Genomic DNA, 23,215 nt, shown 5'->3' on the forward strand with positions numbered 1-23,215 from the left:
AAAAAAAGCCATTACTCGCCACTCCCATAAAAGTAAAAAGTAAAGAGTAGCCAAAAGAGTGGTCAATTTCGGGTGGAGAGGTGTCTTGATACACTCTTCTTGAAAGAGGTCAAGTCATAGGCATGAGGAAATATAGATGAAGGAAGACTGTTCCAAAAGTTTAGCAGTGAAGGGAATGAAAGAATGGAGATGCTGGTTAACTCTTGCATAAGGGGTTTGGACAGTATAGGGATGAGCATGAGTAGAAAGTTGTGTGCAGCGGGGCTGTGGGAGGGAGGGAGGCATGTAGTTAGCAAGTTCAGAAGAGCAGTCAGCATGAAAATATCAACAGAAGATAGAAAGAGAAGCAACATGGCGGCAGAATTTAAGAGGTAGAAGGCTGTCAGTAAGAGGAGAGCTGATGAGACAAAGAGCCTTAGACTCCACTCTGTCCAGAAGAGCTGCGTGAGTGGAGCCCCCCCACACGTGAGATGCATACTCCATACGAGGGTGGACAAGGCCCTTATATATTGAAAGCATCTGTGCGAGGGAGAAGAACTGGTGGAGACGATACAGAACACCCAACCTCAAGGAAGCTGATTTAGTAAGAGAGATGTGAAGTTTCCAGTTGAGATTTTGAGCTAAGATAGACCGAGGATATTTAGTGTTCAAGAAGGTGACAGCTGGGTGTTGTCAAAAAATAGGGGATAGGTGTTTGGAAGATTGTGTTGAGTTGATAGGTAGAGAAACTGGGTTTTTGAGGCATTGAAGGACACAAGGTTCCTTTTACCCCAATCAGAAATGGTAGCAAGGTCTGAGGTTAAGTGTTCTGCAGCCTCCAGTCTGGAATCTTGTAAGTCCTGTTGAGAGGGTTTTCTATTGAAAGAAGTTGAATAATGCAGAGTGGAGTAATCAGCGTATGAGTGGAGAGGACAGTTTGTTATGGAAAGATTATTGATGAATAGCAGGAAGAGAGTGGGTGATAGAACAGAGCCCTGTGTGTGTTGATAGGTTTAGGGAAAGAACAGTGACCGTCTACCACAGCAGAGATAAAACGCCCGGAAAGGAAACTGGAGATAAAGGAACAGTGAGAGGGATAGACTCCCGAGTTTTGCAATCCTCAAGTTTCGCACTTTGTCTTAAATTCTCACCATCCCAACTTTCACTAATGAGTTTCACGCTGCTTTGACATGTACGGGTCACGGTTTGGTGAACTTTCTCTGGCACCAATTAGTCACCAAATGCGAGAGTTTGCTGTATATGCAAGCCAGTAAGTATATTCACTAAGTTGACATTTTTCTCCTAACAGGGAGTTGCAGGCCGTTTTGGCCTTAAAGGGAGCCAGGGTGAGCCAGGTGATGTGGGGCCTCCAGGACCTAGTGGAGGGGTTCTACTGGGGCCACGGGGCCTTCCAGGACCACCAGGCCCAAAGGGTCAACGTGGGGAGCCAGGCAGATTTGGCCTGAAAGGTGAGTCTTAGTGAACAATAGCTTATGTTTTAAGTACCTCAAGACCATTACATTTATTTTAACCTAAGGAAACACTAATAAATTCAGTTTAAGACAATCAGAGGTCTTAATTTAGTTTGGTAAAGCACTGTTGGTTGAAGTGATACCATTTATTTTGGAAAAAAATGCTGTTATTTGAAGTCAGTGTTGTCTGCCATTCATTCATCTTGTGCACTGAGCATGCAGTGAGGCAACAGTATTACCTCATCCACCAACTTTGTTAGGACTAATGCTTACCTGTGGCAATAGCTTTGTTCCTTTACTTCTAACACTTCAATAAACTTTTATTGCATTTTATTAATGTTCATTATGTAACATAGGCAATTTGCCATGTGGTCTCTATTAGATGCACCTTTCTAAATTATCTCTTAATAGCCACCTATATTCCTTCTATCAATTTCTGCATTCATCTGTCAAGTCATGAATAGGTGATTGCAAACTTTGCTTGGTACTTATGCATTCTCTTGATACCAATTAATTGTTCTGTATGGCTTTTTTTTTTTACTGAAAAAAAAGGCAGCTCAAGTGAAAAAATAGGAAAAAAAAAAAAAACTCACTGGGGTTGCTTTTGCAGGCAGTGTATAGCAAGAAAATTCTAAAAGAGAGAGTCAGAAGCAATTCAAGAGGTGTATTGATACTTCCCTCTTGAAAGTGTTAGTCATAGGCAGGAGTAAATACAGACAGAGTTTACCAGGGAAAGGGATGAAAGAATGAATGATGGAGGTTAACCCTTGCATAAGGTACTTGGATAGTTTAGGGATGAGTTAGAGTAGAAAACTATTGGCATGGGGCCATGGGAGGGGTGGAGGCATGCAATTACCAAGTTCAGAAGAGTAGTCAGCATAAACATATTAATAGAAGATAAAGAGGCAACATTGAGGTGGAATGTAAGAGGTATATTACACTGTCAGTAAGAGGAAGGTTTTGAAAAGATGAAAAGTCTTTGACATTGTTTGTGTGTGGAACTCCCCCCATACACAGGAAATGCATTTTCCATGTGAGGGCAGACAAGACCCTTGTATATGGTGAGCATCTGCCAGGGGGGAAAAAAAACTGCTGGAGATTATACAGATCATCTAACCTTGAGGAAGCTGATATGTAAAGAGATGAGGTATGAAGTTTCCTGTTGAGATTTTGAGTTAAGGACAGAACAAATAAGTTTATTGTAAAAAAGAGGACATCTGAGTGTTATCAAACTATAAGGAATAGATATAAGGATTGTGTTCAGTTGTCAAATGAAGAAACTGAGTTATTGAGGCACCGAAGGACACCAAGTTCCTTTTTCCCTGTTCAGAAATGATAACAAGGTCAGAACCATTTCCATATAGTATAACAAAGTTTGTTCACTATATTAGATGAAAGGTGAGGCATGGAAGGATGATAGAGGAGGTGTTTACAATCAGATGCACAAAGCTAAACTGCCTACATGCACGCTGCCTGGTCCGCTTTGTTTCCACCACGCCGATCGACATTCGTGTACATGTTTGATAGGCCTACAACTGACCCAAACCCTGCATATGCAGGGTTCAGTAAATCTCTGCATATACCAGACTGTCCCCAAAAGTTCAGTAAAGTAAAAATTCATTGTATAGAGGTCTGTAAAAGCAAGGGCTAACTGCTATACTAATATTATTGACCTGGTAATAAGTGCGAGAGGTAGTCACATACATCATAACTTGAGGACTTGCTGTATAGACTTAGATAAATATTTACAGGATCCAGTGGACAGGTTTCTTATGCAAGATCAGACTGTGTTAGCATCTACTGAATAGAATGATGAGAGGACATTATTTGAGTGTTTTGCTGTTAAGAGTACCTCTGAAAATTATTCATTGGGAAGCTTCGCCCAACTCATATAAAGTTATTTTGCTTACAAAATATGCCACAAAGCTGGAAGCTAAGTCTGCATCAGATGCAGAAGATGGTTTTGTGTTCACATTTAATTTTCCAAATATATTAGTTACAACTCTAGTTCATCTTCTTTGATCACTTCCTCATATCTCAATTTTTCCTCAGTAATACATTATTTTTCATCTTTGAGTGTATTGATTACTGTTCCCACTTTCTTCAGACAGTCATTGCTTTACATTGCCTTTTTCCACAGGGCTGCCTGGCAGCATTGGTCCTCAAGGTTTTAGTGGAAGGGATGGCTTCAAGGGTGTTAGGGGCCAGCAAGGAGATCGCGGGTTACCAGGCATCACGATAGGGGTGGAGCCAGCTGAAAGGGGTGAACCAGGCTTCCCAGGGCTAGAAGGTGCCCAGGGAAGAGACGGCCTACCTGGCCTGCCCGGAATAAAGGTATGAAGTTTTCTTATTAGAAATACAGAATTTACATTCCTTTCAATGTTCTCATCTTCATTCCACATCTATTTGCCACCTCCTCATTGGACACCTTATCTCTCCATGTGATCCCAGTCATATACCTCAATATTCTCTGATCACAGCCATCCAACACATCGTCCGACTTCCTTGTTTAACCCCATGTCTCAGAGTCATATATGAATACTGATCTTATGCATTGTTCAAATACATTTTTTCTGTTTTTCAGTAGAATGCTCCTAGTTATCAGCAGACCTGCTATTTCTTTCCACATCCTCCATGCTTTTGCTATCTGCGATCTTACTGTTCCCTCCACTCCACCCTCGCCGTCTAACATATTGCCAAGATAGCATTTTTTTTAACTTTTTCTATTACATCACCATCCATTCCTATAGTACCTGCCTCTTCCTCGTCTGGCAGTTCCTCTCCATTGATTCTTCTTATATATGCTAGACAGCAGATATCTACCATTCTATTCAGTTCTCTCGGTCCTGAATATCTTTTATGTCACCACTTGTCACATTTCAATGCAGAGAATAGAATTTACTCACATTCCACCACCGTACACTCCACAGGGAAACCTTCCCAGTTGTGTATTTTGTTATATTTTCTTACCTCTTATGATTATCTTTATTTTGGCCATATTAACCCTCAAACCTCTTCTTTCTAGAGCTTGTTTCCAATCAATAAATTTTTTCTCAACATCCTCCTTTCTCTCAGCTGTTAAGATTAAATCATCTGCATACAGCAGCTCCCATGGATCCTCTGTTCTGTACTCTTTGGTGGCTTCCTCCATTACTACAATAAACAAAAGAGGACTGAGGCCTGAGCTCAGATGCACCTTTACACCTATCTCAAAGTGTCTGAGGCTCCTCCAGCTGCTCTCACCCTTGCTCTTGGTCCTTCTTACAGTGCCACTACTATCCTTATACTCCTCATTGGTACGGGGGCTTCGTGGTGAAGTGGTTAGCACACTCGACTCACAACCGAGAGAGCCCGGGTTCGATTCCCGGGCAGAGTGGAAAAATTTGGGCGGCTTTTCCGATACTATCCAAAATCCATTAAAAGTGGGTCTGGTGTACCGAGGGTTTACTGTGCTTTACTACTTGTAAGTCTTTTTGTCTTTTATCATCTGCTTAGCTACTGAAAACATATTCTGCCTCCCTTTTACTGTGTTCAAGATTTAACTCCATGTCTCTCATGCTGGTTTCTTTGCTATTGCCTCTTGCCTCTAATCTTCCCTCATCTCTCCTTTATACACTGCTCTATCCAACTCGACGACTTAAACAATGCGAACTATGCTTCTCAACTTTACCAAGTAGACAAGTGATTAGGAAGCATGATTCATAATATTCATTATGAGATTTTTTGCACCACACGTTAAAGATAGTTTTGGGAGCTACTGTACAGAATATTCTCAAATTATATTGCAATTTATTGCAACTTCAGTTATTGAGAGAGATTACTTACCAAACAAATTTTTCAGGGCCTTCGAGGTAATGATGGTCAGCCAGGCTTCAGTGGACGGCCAGGATTAGTGGGGCTGCTTGGTGACGAGGGACAGAGAGGACGACGAGGGCCTGAGGGTAAGATATTTCTTTCTTTCAAGGGAAATATATAAGAAAATAAAAATAAAACAGGAAATATATTAACAAGGTAAGTTTGAAATCAATCAAAATGTCAGTTTAGCTCACAATATGTGTTGATACTCCCTTCCAGACATACTTGGATCATAGACAAGTGAGTGGCCTCTTTAGATTTGATCCAAGGAAAGAGTAAAGGAATTACCATAGCATTAAGCCAATGGACAGAATAGGGATGAAGTTCAGAAACTTGGATGTGGGGTTACAGGAGGTATAGAGAAGTGTATAGATGAGACATCAAAAGTGCACAGTAGCAATTAAGGGAAGTTAAATTATCTCAAACCACAAGATAGTTGTTACGAATAATCACTTGTGCAACAATTACACTTAACATTACTGAGGGGACTAATTCCCAGATTGTATATGGAATTCTCAGTAAGATAAAAGTTCAAAATATTTTTTTTGTAGAGAGAAAGATCGAACAGTTGGATGCTAACATTAACCCACTCGCGCACCGTGATGCCAATAGCATGTAAAAAATTTTAGGGGCAAAGTGCACCGTGACGCTATTGGCGTCAAGTTGAACAAAAATATTACTTTTAAATAGTTATATTCACTCCAATCGCATCATTTTTTGTTTAAGGATAAGTTTTCTCACCCTCTCCGAAATGAACTAATTGGCAACACTCTCCACGTGCACAGATTTGAGCGCAGTTGAGAAAACAAAGACAGTTTCCGGTCACTTTCTCATCAGTCAATCTACATGTCTTGCTGCTGTGGGCTTTAAACTTTTTGTGGGCTTCCGCGCACCCATGCAGCCCTCCGCATAACAGTGATAATAATGTTATACGTATACGGTGATTTGATTGGGTGTAATTTGTATTCTATTCCCTTTACAGGCAGTAGGGTATTATATTTTGTGAATTACGTAAGGGCTTAGATACGTAATGGCACGGAGGCCCCTGAAACATGAGGAATATTACCCACTCAGTGAAAGAAGTGGTGAGAGTGAAACAGAAAGCATTCCCCTCTTTGCGAGAGAAAGTGATGAGAGCGAAAAAGACTTAGATTCAGAAGGAAATGAAGGCACGGAATGGGACAGCGTGGAGGACAGGAAAAAAAAAAAAAAAAAAAAAAAATGAAAGACAGACTCTTCTCAATATTTTTACTTTTCCGCAAATGTTTCATGGTGCTAATTGTCCGATTGGAGATTTGAAGGAACCATAAGAATCCTGATAAAATTCTGCTATTATAAATACATCTACCTTGAAAAGTTGACTCACAAAGGTTTTAGTTATGGAGGTGGGAACTTGACCTAAGTAGAAAAATTGTTTATGCGCACTTTATTCCATGTGTATAAATGGTCCTATGAATTAATATTATTATTTCTTTATTGATTCAGGAAAAACTACAACAAATAAGGAAACCATTGATATATTATGTATAATGATAAATGCAGGTTTGGGGGAAGAAAGTAGCTGAGAAACAAAAAAATTTGGCGCGCTAAAAAAACTGCCTCGACCGGCGAGAGACCCAATGTTTGAAATGGGCGCGGAAAAGAAAACTTGTTGAAACTTATGGCGTGCGAGAGGGGTAATTAGTTGCTTGGGAGGTCACTTTTTTATGATAAAACTCCAGTTCTCAAGTCACAATAATATGCAGATAAAGCAAAATAATTTCATATAATTAGTCAGCACAAAACTAATTGCCTGTTATTTTTTTATGCTACAGGAATTCCTGGCAGGAAGGGTGAAGCTGGTGAGGAAGGTGCTGCAGGCAGACCAGGTCGGTTTGGTCGTCCAGGCATCCCTGGCCAGAAGGGTCAACCTGGGAACTTTGGCATTGATGGTCCACAAGGAGCCAAGGGTCTGCCTGGAGGGACTCAGGCTGGAAGTAAAGGCAAGCCAGGAGACCAAGGTGAGTCATACTCTCTTCTTAACCTCTTCCATCTGATGACGTATAAATCATCATGCTTCTCGCAGCGCGTAATCCAATGTCGTATAAACACGTCATATTTTGATTAGTTTGTTACAGGTAACTCTCGATTTATGCGAGTATTGTGTCCTTGAAGAGGTCGCGTAAATCAAAAACAATGTAAATCAAACAAGAGGTAGGTTTCTATCGAAAATAAATATTCACTTCATTCAGTGGAGAGAGAGAGAATATCCATATCACCGAGATATTCACTCAGGCACTCAGTCTCAGCCTCACTCGTGTGAGGAAGAATTGAGGGACACCATGAGCGACTGGCTAGTATTGGTACCGGTACCGAGCAGTCTGGTACCGATACCGTACCGTATAGCTGGTACTGTTAGTACCAGTACTGGTACCGGTACCTGCCCACCCCTATTGTTGAGTAGCATGGCAGCATGGGTACTGTATTGTTGTTCAAGTGGCGCGAGGGAAGAACTGAGCTCAGCTGTGTGGCCGACTAGCCGCGGCGCCGTGTGAGTCCAGTTGCGCGAGACATCTGGTGGCCACTCCATAAAATATCGCATATAAGTGAAAAAACGTGTAAATTAAACATTTCTTTGGATTTTGGACCCCACGTTATTTAAAAAACGCATAAACCAAACTCGTGTAAATTGAGAGTTACCTGTACCATAAAGACAACTAGACATTTTCTGTGGGTTGTCATCTTTAGAAAATTGTTTTGGATAACTATGCTATCTAGTCTGAAGCATGGTAAGTTATTGAACCTATGAGGGCACAACTAATTTATAATTATTGTTTTTTCATTTCGTATGTAGTAAGAGATTGCGGAACCCCCTGTCTGTGGCCTCAATGTATGATACATCTAATGAGAGTAATGATAAATGTATTAAAGTAAAGAGACTACATAGAGTGGAACAGACTAAGTGAGGATGTAGTATTGATGAAGAGTGTGCATAACTTTAAGGAAAAACTAGAAAAATACAGATATGGAAACGGGACCACATGAGCGTAAGCCCAGGCCTTGTAAAATACAACTAGGTAAATACACACACACACACACACACACACACACACACACACACTCACACACACTCACTCACTCTCTCTCCCATCTTATTCCACGCTCCTCTTATTGTCTCCTAGGAAGTGCAGGTAGGTGTGTAGGAGGGGAAGGATGGGTTGGGAGTGGATATGGTGGTAGACTCTGAGTGGACTTAAAAGAGAAAGGCTGAGGATGAGGAAATCTGCCTCATGCCCAGCTCCATGTGTATGAGTGTCACTGGCTGTGACTGTACCACGCTTCACCCATTCAACCACTCCAAAGTCCACTTTTTTCGCTGTCACACCAATTCCAAACCTCTCATACAGGCTTTCTCCAGCACATCCTGAAACACCACATACACCTCTTATATAACTCATTTCTGTTGACTACGTTCTCGATTGCTTTGCTGCATTCCATGTCCACGTCTCTGATGCGTATGACAGAATTGGCAGCACGTCACTGTTCCTTATTCCCCTCTTTACCTCCATGTTTACTCTTCCTTTCATAACTCTCCCCAATACACTTACTACCTGCCTGCCCTTCAGTGCTCTTTCCCTCACCTCACCTTCCATGCTTCCATGCTTTCATAAAACTGTCTCTACATATTCAAACTTTGTTGTAATACTATGTATCTCGCTTGTATAAGATGAGTCACCCCAACTATTGTCTGTTTCTAGGATTTGCTGGTAACCCAGGACAGAATGGGCTGCCCGGTCTTAATGGACAGGCAGGCCAGACAGGAGACCAGGGTGTGAGGGGCCATCCAGGCCTACCAGGCAACCTAGGATCTATAGGGTGAGTGTTTCTGAGGAGCATGTCAGTAGGAGAGAGGCAGCTAGTCTTGTCACTTGTGTAGGAACCTATCCTGCAATGCATGAGTATGCCCTATTTATAGTGCCTGTGGAGTAAGGACAGAGACTTGGGGTCGTGATTTTAAATATGACCAGTTGCTAAATTGACAGGCATGACTTGCAACAGAAATGTTTGTGTGTACCTTTGGGTTTTATAGAAATTCATATTATCTTACCAACATTAGTACCGTATTTTTGGTGTATAAACTGCTTTTTTTCCAAAAGGAGATACGGTGAAACCTCACCATTTGAGCCATCGCCATTTGCGTATATATCATACTCCCTTTTCATTTTACCCTCCAGTCTGAAGGGAGAGCGAGGTGACCCAGGTTTCCAAGGCCTCACGCAGCCCCCGGGGCAGCCAGGCTTGCCCGGAGAGCCAGGCTTCCCAGGGTTCCCAGGCCTACCAGGAAGAGAAGGGGACAGAGGACTGGATGGGCTTCCAGGGCTGCAGGGAGTGCCTGGAAATATCGGTCCAAAGGTTAGCTGCTCTTAACTTGTTTTTAGCGGAGCCTATGAGAACCACCTCTTATAAAGTTCAGTAGTATTCTGTCCATCCATTCTCATACAGTGCAAGATCAATCAGTTGGCACCCATGGGTATTTTACCTTGTGCATTGGCTTACTGTCTTACAATTTTGTACATAATTGTTCTTAAAGCTTGTACATACATGTCTGTTGATACTACAATCATCTTTATTTATTTTTTAAAGAATTCCAACTTACCTGCATATGAAATAGGTTATTCCGTATATGGCAGATGGTGCCTTTGGAATTTAGGGGCCGTATATTGTAAAATAATTATATAGCCTTGGAAAAAGGCTGATGTAACTGGTGTGGTGTGGTGTAGTGTGGGTTGATGTGTTGTGAGGTGTAGTGTGGCTGGGTGTGTTGTGTGGTGTAGTGTAGCTGAATGTTATGTGTTGTGTGGTGTGACTGGCTGTGATGTAAGGGTTGGTGTTGGTGCATGTGATGTGTTGTGTGGTGTCAGAGTGTGATGTGTGGCATAGTGTGGCTGGATGTAATGTGTGGGTTGATGTGACTGCATGTGATGTGTGGTGTGAAGTGTATGAGTGTGATGTGTGGTTTGGGGTTGCTTGGTAGATGTGTGGAGTGGCATGGTTATTGTGGTGTGATGTGGTATATAGTGTGGCTGGGATTGGTGTGGTGTGTGTTGTTGGACATGATGTGTGGTATGATTTGGTTAAGCATGATGTGTTAATTTGTGTGGGGACTGTTGGATATAGGTGTGGCTTTGCGTGGTGTGTTTGGTTGTGATGTGTGGCTAGATATCATATACTTGGCATTCTGTGGTTTAGTTGGGTGTGATGTTTGACATGGTGTGACTTGTAATATGTATGGTGTTGCTGGTATGATGCTCTGTGGTGTGGCTGGCTGTGTGGAAAGAGTGGTGTGGCTAGTTGTTGTGTGGTGTGGTATAACTGGGTGTGATGTGTGGTGTGGTGTGTGGTGTGGTGTGACCGGGTGTGATGTGTCATGTAGTGTGACCGGGTGTGGTATGTGTTGTGGTGTGGCTGGGTTTGATTTGCCTACCACAGTATGGCAGCAGAGGGGGAAGGGGAGGGGGGGAGGGGGAGGAGTTTGAGTCAGAGTCGCAAACTTAAAACTCGCTGCTGGAGTTGAAGTCGGAGTCAGAATTTTTTCTACCAGACTCCACACCCTTGGTTGGATCAGGCATTACATGAGTGGTTTTATCTGCAAATGTCTGAAGGTGCTACTCTTTTTGGCCCACTCCTGATTGACGAGGCACGTAATACAAGGCATACTGAACACTGAAATAAAATGTGTTCTCTCATGGATGGTTAGATTGGTTTAAAACCCGGCATAGGATATGTAAACTTAACATTTCTGGCAAGCAGGGGAAATGGCATTTCTGAACATATAGTAGCTGTGTAAACATGATTGGTTGAATGAAATTACATATGAACCTTTCAGAATATACCCAAAGTATTGAGAATTTCCACTTATCTGGCACCTCTCTTATCCCATGGTTGCTGGATACTGAGGGTTTTACTATACTATTTTGTGTGTTGGTAGAATGCAACTATATAGAAGTGTTCCACACTCCTTACTCTTCTAGGGAGAGCTTGGAGATGTAGGAGTTGAAGGCCTCCCAGGAATTCCAGGCCGTCCGGGGGAGAGAGGTGACCGTGGTAATGCTGGTGAGTGGCTGGAACATGTATCATGTTCTTCACATTTCCATTAATAATTTCAGTTATCTTCATATGAAACTATTAAACACCTCAACTATAAGAGAGGGAGAGGGCTTCCTGTATCATGCCAGCTCTCAGTTTCTTAATGTTGTGACATTGCCCTCCTTGCAGGTAGCCTTGGCCCTCCTGGCTTCATGGGCAAGCCAGGCCGTGATGGTGAGAAAGGCAGCAAGGGTACACTCGGTGACGGTGGGAGGCCTGGTCCACCGGGATTGCCAGGGCCCAGGGGACCCATTGGAGATATTGGCATAGATGGCGTGCCAGGACCACAGGGTGTGCCAGGTGTGTGCTGTGCCTGGTTTTGTCACTCAATACAGGGAATAGAATATACAAAATATTTTAAAAGGACTCTCAATAATAATTATGATAATAATAACAATTCAATAATGAAGAAAAAATAATAGTAAGAGTAATGATAATAATAATAATTGTTAATTAATAACAAGGTCATTGTATTTATAAAATACAAAAGTAATATGGCATCTTGGCTGACACTGATGCATAAAATATAGAAGTAAAATATGTAGTAAAATTATTCATAATGAAAATAAACTGTTAACATGAAAATTAAATGATAGATAAAAAGCAAGAGTAAAAATAATAGCATTTTGTAAGAAGATGGATTAAGAATACTGATATATAAATTTAGGAAAACTGCTTATTAAAACAAACTATTGTAAGTTTAGCAAAGCATACAAGTATATGTTGCATTTCATTCTTCTAATACTGCCATAGTGATTTATGGTTTAGAAACTTACAAAATAGTAAAGATTAATGAAACTCACCATGCAATGAAGGTTTGAAGAAGTGTACCATACAGGAAAATATTAAAAACTAACCATACAGTAGAATACTGAAGAAATTTACTATGTCGTTAAATATTCCAGAATCTCAATTACCATATGGTTAAGGACTGAAATTTAGTTTATGTTTTTTTAAAGCCATAGATTGTGTGGTGACTTATTGGGGCTTTAAATGGGTTTTAAGGGAATTAATATAGCTGATGTTGATAAAATATTTACCCTGGAAAAGTTATTAGACCCATAGCAGTGGGTGCAAATTGAATAAATTCAGGTTCAGGAAGGAGATGGGTAAAGGTAAATAGTATATGTATATAATGCTGAGAATGTTATGTTAATTTTTTTACCCTCAGGGCGTCCCGGTGAGTTTGGTGATCCGGCTCCTCCTGGTCCCCCACCCCGGTCTAGAGGCTACCTTATCACTAGACACTCCCAAGAAGTGTTCACCCCCACCTGCCCTGCTGGCACAAATGTGATGTGGGAAGGCTACTCTCTCCTTCATGTGATGGGGAACCACCGTGCTCATGGACAGGATCTAGGTATGGTCTTTCATTCCAGTTATCCCCATCACCCCTTCACTCCTACAAAGAAAAGATGGACTAATGAACTCTACATTGATAAAAGTGCAAATAGAGTGCCTATGGATAAGTGAGTGCTGGTACTGGTAAAGCATCAACATGAGTTTCAATAGGAGATGATGGTAGCCTATCTGCATCAATTTCAAGAAGACTGTGAGGCACTCAGGGATCTTCTGTGACTCTGTGAAATTTCTGCATGAATCCTTTGTCTAGTTGTAGTGCAGCGACTGGGCCTGATAAGGGAGCCTCCCATAACCCACTAGGCGAGTGGGGTACCTCTTTGGCCGACTCGGTAAGGAGTGGCTCTCCCGTCACGCTGGTCGCGGGTTCAATCCCAGGCAGCCGGCGAATACCCTGATCTTGATTAATTTCTCGTGTGTTTTGATACACGCTGAGGACGTGTTGGGAATTAGAAAAATAAACTCTCGGGGCATGACATAGTGACTGGCCTGTGCTCTGGGAATAAGAGTGCTGTGAAGGGGTGGGGTGGGGTGTGTATCCAGCTTCTTCCTCTTAACACAGGAGGGAGGCAGGGCTGTGTTCATGTGCCATCACTTTTCAACCTTTGTATGGACTGGGTATTAGGTAGAGTTATGGATCAAAGTCATTGTGACACATCTGTTGGCAATACCAAGGTCACTGACCTTATTTTTGCCAGTGATCAAGTAATTCTCATGAAGTTGTGGTGATGGCTCTTGAGTCACTGCATGAAAAGGTGAAGCCCTTAGGACTTGAGGTCTCCAAGGCCAAGAACAAGGTACAGTCAAACCTCGGTTACGAGTGCCTTAGTGTACGAGTGTTTTGATTTACGAGCTAAAGAAAACACAAAAAAATGCCTTGGTTTACGAGCGGTGACTTGGTATACGAGCATCCTGTTTGTACAAGTAATTTTTTTATTTTATTTATTTATTTATTTTTTTATTTATTTTTTGTTTTATTTGTCGCCACCTTAACCAAATACTTGTTTCCTAATACTACCGTGTCTCAAAAAAGTTCTCTCCTAGGGACCAGGATGTCCTTGTAGCCTTTCAGGTGCGTGACTCTTGTTGACATGGGGCCCTTTCGGGTGCGGGGCCCGAGGCCATGGCCTTCTCAGACCCCCCCTAAATCCGGCACTTCTTACGGTGGACTTGCTTGGCTCACGGTGTTATGGACTCACTCAGCACAAGTATATGTTGTCAATACTTGTGTAGAAGGACAAAGATCCGGATCTTCAAGTCCCTTGTGCTCCCTGTCTTACTCTATGGCTGTGAGACACGGACATTAAAGGGGGACTTGGAGAGGCAGATTGATGCCTTTGGTAATAAATGTCTACGCAGAATCACGGGATATCACAGGAATGACTTTGTGTCAAACCAGTGACTACTGTGGGACTGATTCGTCCGGCTAGATGGGCACGTGGCACGTTATCCAGAAGCTGATCCTACTCATCGGGTTGTGTCTGTAAGAGACAATCCTGAGTGGAGGAGGTCAAGGGGACCCCCACGGAGTTCGTGGCTTGAGCAAGTCGATAGATCCTGCTTGGAGGTACTCAGGATGGGAAGGGGGCTTGCATGGAGACTCCCTCGTTCTCGCTTCCCATTTTCTTCCTTTTTCCAAGATACATATTTTGAGATAACAAGGGAGTGAAGTGAAAATAAAAGGTCAGCTTCTCCACGGGCCAGAAAAAATAAGCACTTTTTCAGTGTTTTCAATGCTCCGAGTTTTGCGATCCTCAAGTTTAGCGCTATACTTTTGGAAGGAAGCAAGCGTGAAACTCGGGAGGGTACTGCACTTAAATGTTATCACTGTAGGAAACACATTTATTTGAAATACAAATTTTAAGCATTATGTTAAAAAAAAATTTTTGACGAAAACAATCAGATTTTTAGCTACGTGTGCAGGCAGAAGATATTATCTGAGAAATCTAAGATTTTTCAAAACTTATTTTTATATGATTTTGCACCTTTTAATCACTGTAGGACCATTATTTTCAAGAAAAGTGAAAAAACACTCCACTTTAATATACATGTAAGAGTGTCCTCTTCAATCATTAACAGTATCACAATTTATCATCATCTTTTCCTAGTCCCTTTTCAGATAAAGTAGAGCCCACTATTTAACAAAGTCATTGGGAAAACACCAAGTCATAAATCCTGAAGGTATTTATTAATAAATAAAAAATAACGAAAATGTAAAATAAAAGCAAAAGATTATTTACATTAGTTGATACTTCTAATAGAAAGTGTCCATTGTTTAGTTTAGAAAATATTTGTTTTAACTTAACTTGAAACATAACATGAAACATACCACATGGAAGTAAAAAATAAGTGTTGTTGGGTTTAGGAGGTTTATTTGGTTCTGTAAATCATTTTCATTAAATATAGGTTCACTAAATAGAAAGTTTACTATTGAGAAGCCAAGATAATTGCTACAGAACCACCAGCAGCACCTGACAATATTAACACTTTCCAAATAAGGACAAAGGTATTTGAAAACTAAGAACTTTCATGCATATAATTTTGTCCTTTTTTCTCAGGTGCCTCAGGAAGTTGCCTCAGGAAGTTCAGCACAATGCCGTACCTCTTCTGCAACCTGAACAATGTTTGTGACTTCTCGCAGCGGAACGACTACTCATACTGGCTCTCCACCACAGAGCCAATGCCTATGATGATGACTCCCATCGTGGGACGTGACATTGAGAAATACATATCAAAGTAGGCAAAAGGATGTCACTCATTTCTCTCAGATGTCATTTGTTTTCAGTGATATATGCCTTTGTTTAGGCAGGATAACAACTCATAGTATCTACTTCTTTTTCAATGTTTTCTTAAAGTATGGCAATTTCAGCTTGTTGAGTAGTATGTTATACGGTAAACACTCGCTGTAGTGAACTAGTTGGGGAAAAGGAGATGACGTTATATAAAAAAATCTGTTATATCTAGGAGATTCAAACTTTTCCATATAACAAACCTTGTTTGTTATATGAACTGAAAGTTTACTATTTTTGATAATTTACGTAACAGATTTCATTTATTATATTAGATGAAAGGTGAGGCATGGAAGGAAGTGTTTACAGTTAAGCAGACAAAGCTAGATTGACTAGACATGCACTGCCTGGTTGGCTTTGTTTCCACCGACGTGCTTGTACATGTTCGGCTGGTCCACCACCAAACTGGACCTCACACTTATCAAGCTTGTTCATTAAATCCCCATGTAAACTGGACTGGCCCTAAAGGTTCATTAAAGATGAAATTCAACATATCAAGGTCCATAAAAGCGAGGGTGTGTTGTATCCTTTCACATGTGAGAAATATATATCAAAGTAGGTAAAAGGAAAAAAGCTCTTCTCTTTAGAACTACTTTTTTTTTAAATGAAGTAATATTCATGTTTTTTATTTCATTTTTTAGTGAATCTTTAAAGAATTGAGATTTCAGTACGTTCAAATGTACTCTCTCAGCTTAGCTGTCTCTCCCTGTTTCCAGATGTGTAGTGTGTGAGGCACCATCTGTGGTTATTGCTGTTCATAGCCAAACACTTGCGATACCTGATTGTCCTGATGGTTGGGAGTCTCTTTGGATTGGCTATTCATTCATCATGGTAAGCGTGGCACCCCCATATTTTTTTATTTTTCAGGGATTTGCTTTTCATTTATTTTGTTCACTGACTAGAGAGTACATTTGGGAAGGGATTTTTTTTTTTTTTTTTTTTTAAGGTATTGTTGCTCATTTTAGCATCCTATTTCCCTCTTGCCTGACTTCTTCAGGGCAACATATTTAATGTTTGTTCCTTGTTAGACAGTTCTAGATCACAATCAACTGAACAGAATCTCTTTAGATCTGTTGTTGCAAGTAAACTGAGAATTGCTGTTCCTCCATGGTAGTGTTACTACATATGGTTGTCTAGGTTGTCTGGTTGTCTCTTGGATTTATGGTACATACCTGTGGTTTGCCAGCTGTTAGAAGAGATGTTGAAGAGGCTGTAGGCTATACATGATAAGGAAATTGATTTTTTCTTTGATGGCTGAGGAGGATCCTAAGCAAAGTTAATTTAGAAAAAAAGTCTATCACAATATAAAATAGATTGAAGAAGATTCCAAGAGGCAAATAGGTTGGCTAGAACTTTTGTCAAAATGGTCACATGAAATTTATTGACTCCCCAACTTGCCTCAGTGAGACAATGAAAACAATGTTGACAGTGAAGAGTTGATTGCTGTTGATGCTTAATTCATGAGGATAGAAGATGAGCAATTGATACTTTCTCTGCTTGACATTGGATAAAAACTGGAGTCACCTACATAAATAAAATCAAAATGGTTCAGTACTACAATCTTATCCATCTTCACAGCACACAGATTCAGGGGCAGAAGGAGCAGGACAGTCACTCATCTCCCCTGGATCATGCCTTGAGGACTTCCGATCTAACCCATTCATTGAGTGCACTGGCCATGGTCGGTGCAACCTCTTCCCTTCTGCCTTCTCTTACTGGCTGGCCACCATTGAGTTAGAGCAGCAGTTCCGAAAGCCACGCCAGCAGACCTTAAAGGCTGGGGACCTCAAGACACGCGTCAGTCGCTGCAACACATGCATGCGACGGCGCAGAGGAACTGTCTTGCCACCACCAGCCACACCACCTCCTGAGTACAGAGGGGGTGGATTCCCAGCCCGTGCTCCTGCACCACAGTACTCCCCATTTGATAACAGGTTTTCCTTCGGAGGGTAAATTATTAACACATTGAAGTTAAAAAGAAAAGGAAATTGAGTAGTCTGAAATTAAAAGTAATGTTACAGTATGTTGGAGTAGAAGAGTAATAAACTGCATTGTGTGCATTTATTGTATGTGTGTGTGTGTGTGTGTGTGTGTGTGTGTGTGTGTGTGTGTGTGTGTGTGTGCTTATTAAGTAAGTAAAATGTAATGTTGCCTTATAAATACCAAAATTGCCTTGGGAGTACCGAACCAGAAACTCTGCTTGGATGTAAGTCTAAAAATCAATCTTGAAGCAAATATACTATTTTGTTTAAGTAAGTTTTAAGTGTACCTCAGATATGCATCAGGTTACATTCTTAAGACATTCTGATCACATAGTTAAAGGTGCACTCACTAAGGAAGCTTACTTTTAGCCAGTCATGGATTATGAACCTCCCTCCTCCAACACTTTTAAACCTAGAAGAGTGATGCCAAGAGGTTGTTTATAGGAAAAGTAATCAAAGTCACTATAATTTTTAGCATTTAAGTCACAAGTTCTGCTCACTGCCATCATATGTATAATACCAGTGTAAATGTTTTTAGCTTCTTATCTTTAGCTTAGAAAGTAATACTGTACATAACATATTTTCTACCATCATAAGCAGTAAGTTTTAAACCACTGATTATATTTTCTTTCCTGAAGAATAATATATGTAGAAATTGTGTTCAATTGCTGTTTAAATCGAAAAGGTTAAAATAAAGCTGCCATTTCTAATTTTCATTCAGTTTCAGAAATACTGATTGGTATTTATGTTATGCTCCATTTATCCTCATACACTTGAACTTCACTTTCCTGGTTATTGGAGTTCCCACACAAAATCTGGGGTCTGGCAATTGCAGGACATGTCCAGTCAAGTATGGGAATCAAAATTTGAAGTCCAGGCCAAAATTCTGTGGTCCTGCTATGTCCTCTCACAATGACAAATTCAACACCTTGACAAGAGCCTTTTTACCCACATACGTTTTACAAGGCTTACATAGGGGTCATGGGCCTTTCCTAGGGTAGTTTTATTTTATTTTATTTAACGTGAAAAAAACTTATTAGGCGCATTTAACCTCGTTTTTTGTCCTGTAGACATAACTGATGTGAGAATCGGAGGCGTTTTTCAAGAATGCTGACCCAGAAGTTATGAAAAAAGGCAAAATTGTGCCCGATCAGGTATTTAAGGCCAAAGTGAATTGATTTATGCCAAACGCTTGACACAAAAAGCCAAAATATTATTGAGGTTTCATTTAGCCTCAAAAAGACCAATCTGGCAACTCTGGACTCGGTGTGTGGCTCTTTAGAATATTCGTGTATTTAAATGTCCTTTAGCTTTACGGTTATGAACTATATTGTATTTTTATAGTCATTAATTCATAGTTCGTCCGTGCGTAAGATTAATAATACGCTTGGGGGAGGCACTATGGTAAATTTGGCGGGGTCAGCGCGTCGGTTCTTTCCTGGAATATTCGTGTATTTAAAATGTCCTTTAGCTTTACGGTTATGAACTTTATTATTGTGTTTTTATAGTCATTAGCGTGGTTGAGATACAAAAAAGTTTGGCGGGGGTGCGAGTTGGCGCCATTCCCGGTTGGTTCTTCTTTGGAATATTCGTGTATTTCAAATGTCCTTTACCATTACGGTTATGAGCTATATTATTGTGTTTTTTATAGTAATTAATTCATAGTTCGTCCGTGCGTAAGATCATTAATACGCTTGGGGGAGGCACTATGGTAAATTTGGCGGGGTCAGCGCGTCGGTTCTTTCCTGGAATATTCGTGTATTTAAAATGTCCTTTAGCTTTACGGTTATGAGCTCAATTATTGTATTTTTATAGTCATTAATTCATAGTTCGTCCCTGCGTAAGACCATTAATAAGCGTGGTTGAGATACTAAGCTTGGCGGGGAAGCGAGCGTTGGCGCCATTCCCGGGCCGACCTCCATCCCAAGCAGACGCACGGCAAGACGCTCCTCACGATGGCGCCAAATATTCACGATTATAACGCCGCAGCCCGGTTATTAGGCAATAGCACTACATAATTAAGGTAAGATAATAGCTGGGGGGCAGAAAGGGGGCGAAGCGGTCACGTTATAAGGTTGAAGTGTGTGTGAGCGAGTGTGTGTTGCGAGGGTAAACTTAGATACTCCAGTGATAGTTTCTTTTAATTAATTTATTTCATATTTTCGAAGTCATTTATGGTTTGCAGTGTTTTTTTTTATGCTTTATCGAGATTCTGGTTAACTTATTTATTTCCCTTATCACTTATTCCTTCAGTATTACCTTCTTTATCACATTAATTATCCATATCTGTTACATTTTATCAATAATTTATGGTTTTTAGTGTGATTTTATATTCCTGTAGGATAAACTAATTCTGACTGGCTTCGTTACTCATATTTCCCTTATTACTATACGGACCAAGCAAGTTTCAGGTAAGTTTTAATTTAATTTTATCCACATAATTCCACGCCGGTAAGTTTTGGTTTTATTAATAATTCGACGAGGTATGAAGACGCGCACCGCTTTCTACCTCTTAGACACGTTAATTCACCTTCAGAGCTCCCGGAAAGCCATAATTAAAGTGTGAAAATATCAAAACTAGTCTCCAGGAAAGCCATAATTAAGTTTAAGCTTCTAAAAATGCTTGAAAATGGCTATATTATATGTGTGTGGCTTTCTTGAGTGATTTAGAGCGGGAAATGGGGGGCGTCCCTTTTCTCTGCTCTGATTGGCTGTCCTGGGGGCCTTGCTGTGCGCTGATTGGCTTTGAGCTCCCCGCCTTTTTTTCCTGCTCTGTGATTGGTCGCGGCACCAGGTCAGCAGCTTCCCCCTCATTGCAACTTTGGCGCCAAAATCTCGCTCCCTCACACACACGCCTCTTAACCTTCAAGACTCGTAGAAAACCATAATTAAAGTGTGCAAAGACTAAAAGTAACCTCTTGGAAAGCCATAGTAAGAATGTAAGGCTTAAACAGGCTTGGTCGCGGTGCAAAGGACGGCTTCCCTCATAAGAATCTTTGCCGCCAATTTCTCGCACCCTCACACACACGCCTCTTAACCTTCAAGACTCGTAGAAAACCATAATTAAAGTGTGCAAAGACTAAAACTAACCTCCCGGAAAGCCATAGTAACATTGTAAGGCTTAAAATAGGCTTGGAAATAACTATATATGTGTGTACGGACCCGACAATTTCTCGCTCTTTCACACTCACGCCTCTAAACCTTCAAAGCTCCAAGAAAACCATAATTAAAGTGTGCAAATACTAATTCTAATCTCCCGGAAAGCCATAATAACATTGTAAGACTCAAAACAGGCTTGGAAATAACTATAATATATCTTTGGCTTTGGCGGGAGAGGGCAGCGTCCCTATTCTGTGCTCTGATTGGCTGCCCGGAGCTTCCTGTGCGCTGATTGGCTGGGAGTCTTCGCGTCTACACAGCCATGGCCATCTGTCAACCCCACCCCATGGCCCCGCTGGCTCCCACTTTTTCTTGCCTCCACGAGCTTGCCAGGGACTTGTGGAGTGTAATTTGAGGTGAGACAGTGCTATGAGTCATTATATTATTGCTGGGTCAATGATATAAGTGCGTAATAGGGCTGTGTGGCGTCCAGTGTTGAGGTGACCGCCGGGCAGTCGCGGCAGGGCCGTGGTTAATATATATTTTGAGGTGAGAGACTTGCACATTGTTATTTGCATGCGTGACTAACTCTACAGCTGTGTTACTGTGCTCCTGTGTGCAGTGTTACGTCTACGTCTTGAGGTGACGGTCAGGGAGGCGTGTGACGGGTTGAAGGTGTTACGCATTGCCAGACACAGTGATTTCGTACCCTAAACTAGTGTTACGTTATTATTTCGTTACCTGCCACACTATATAGCTTCGTCACGGTGATATATGGTACTGTGTTACGTCTACGCATTAAGGTGACGGTCAGGGAGGCGTGTGACGGGTTGAAGGTGTTATGCAGTGCCAGAGACTGATTTCGTACCCTAGACTAGTGTTACGTTATTATTTCGTTACCTGCCACACTATATAGCTTCGTCACGGTGCTGTATGGTACTGTTACGTCTACGCATTGTGACGGGCGGGGAAGGCGTGTGACGTGTGTTCAGGGACAGTGTTACGTATTGTGTTACCTGCCAAACCATCTGCGTGATGGGACCGTGTCTATGGGTCGTATTACAAGACATTTCCCCACCCAAGAACACATATTTGCCAAGGCTTTTGTAGTTGTGGGCATTTCCAGGGGTAGTTTTATGACCCTGGTGGTAGTCTGACCCTTCTTCTGTACCAGGAACCTATAGAACCTGATGGATCCCCTCTTTGTCCTTTAGAAATAGCTGATGTGATATGGCAAAGTGTCTTGTAATACCAGCCTATAACTCTTATTCTCCTTCTTCTACAGTTGCCCTGACACAACATGTAAGGGGCAGAAACAGAAGATTACAGCACCCAATACCTACCACGACATGCTACTACACACAATACTAGCACAGCCATACCAAGAAAACAAGGTGGACATTTTAGAACTATTGTTATGTAAAGAAGCAATAAGACTGTGAAGTCAAGAAAGACCTGATCAGAAGAATGGGGAAGAAGAGAAGAAGAAAAGAAAACTGACCTCTTTTACAATACACAGGTTACTGGACCCCTCCCTAATCAAGAAACTTGAAACATGCATAAACAGAAGGAAGGAAATTAAATATATGCAAGAATTTTGGAAGAATCGCTTAAAATCCGAGAAGGGACGGCAGCACTCAACCAGGCACAAGAAAATCAAGAAGTGGAGGCTCTGAACTGCACTGAACTGAACTGTAAACTTTATCAGAAGGGAGGATATTAAATATACTCAAGAGTTTTAGAAGAATCGCTTAAAAATCAGAGAAGAGAAGGCAGCACAACCAAGCACAAGAAGACCATTTAGAGGGGCAAAGGCAACCCTCCGAACAGAACTGGAAACAAACAGAAGGGAGGAAATTAAATATACTCAAGACTTTTAGAAGAATCGCTTAAAATTGGAGAAGAAAAGGCAGCACAATCAGGCACAAGAAGACCATTTAGAGGGGTCGCTGCAAAGGCACTCCCTCCGAACTACACTGCACTGAACTGACCTGGTTACGGCGCCTGTACAAGTGACCCGGGATGGAGTACTGGCGGCAGGGCGGCTCTGCGAAAGGTGTGTATGTGATTTTACCTGCTGTATGGGTGTATGATAGAAAGCAAAGGTTTTCAGTACTATTATGTCAACTAGGTACTATTATTGTATGAACTGGGTACTATATTTACTATGTGCCATTACTGTTCTGTCAATTAGGTAGGTTTTCTTATATACTAACAAGGTTTTCACTTTTATCAACCAGGTATTTGATTAACTGTTACCAAGGTTTTCTTTACTAATATATTGCAAGGTTTTCATTTGTAATATATTTCCTCTTCTTCCTTCCCTTCCTTCTCTTCCCTTGTTCCTCCTTCTCTTAGTATTTTCCTCTCCCTTCTTTTCTTCCATTCTCTACATTCCTCCTCCAGTGAATGTGTCGATAATGAAAAAGAAATGAAATAAAATAAAATATCGCACAAAAATGAAAATAAAAGAAAGAAAATAACAAGACTACTAGCAAGAAAAGGAGGAACAGCAAAGAAGAGGAGGAGGAAGAGGAAGAAGAGGAAAATGCACACG

The 23,215-nt window shown here is 41.1% G+C and overlaps 1 protein-coding gene and 1 long non-coding RNA gene across 2 annotated transcripts in view; both read left to right on the top strand.

The window, feature by feature from the left end:
- The window catches only part of LOC126984226 (collagen alpha-1(IV) chain-like), a 58,360-nt gene extending 40,091 nt beyond the window's left edge, over nt 1-18,269 (top strand). The window contains exons 20-31 of the mRNA XM_050837775.1: nt 1,289-1,448; nt 3,592-3,785; nt 5,293-5,392; nt 7,121-7,306; nt 9,044-9,161; nt 9,521-9,698; nt 11,318-11,399; nt 11,562-11,732; nt 12,604-12,789; nt 15,347-15,524; nt 16,294-16,408; nt 17,156-18,269. Of these exons, the coding sequence (XP_050693732.1) occupies nt 1,289-1,448; nt 3,592-3,785; nt 5,293-5,392; nt 7,121-7,306; nt 9,044-9,161; nt 9,521-9,698; nt 11,318-11,399; nt 11,562-11,732; nt 12,604-12,789; nt 15,347-15,524; nt 16,294-16,408; nt 17,156-17,530 (2,043 nt within the window). The 3' untranslated portion in view covers nt 17,531-18,269. The remainder of the gene's footprint in view (nt 1-1,288; nt 1,449-3,591; nt 3,786-5,292; nt 5,393-7,120; nt 7,307-9,043; nt 9,162-9,520; nt 9,699-11,317; nt 11,400-11,561; nt 11,733-12,603; nt 12,790-15,346; nt 15,525-16,293; nt 16,409-17,155) is intronic.
- A 1,321-nt stretch (nt 18,270-19,590) lies between these two features.
- On the top strand, nt 19,591-22,955 carry LOC126984227 (uncharacterized). Its single transcript, XR_007736506.1, has 2 exons — nt 19,591-21,074; nt 21,944-22,955. It is a non-coding gene; the product is annotated as an uncharacterized LOC126984227 (long non-coding RNA).
- The last annotated feature ends 260 nt before the right edge of the window (nt 22,956-23,215 follow it).

Source organism: Eriocheir sinensis, chromosome 56 (genome assembly GCF_024679095.1).
Source record: "Eriocheir sinensis breed Jianghai 21 chromosome 56, ASM2467909v1, whole genome shotgun sequence".
NCBI classification, from domain to species: domain Eukaryota; kingdom Metazoa; phylum Arthropoda; class Malacostraca; order Decapoda; family Varunidae; genus Eriocheir; species Eriocheir sinensis.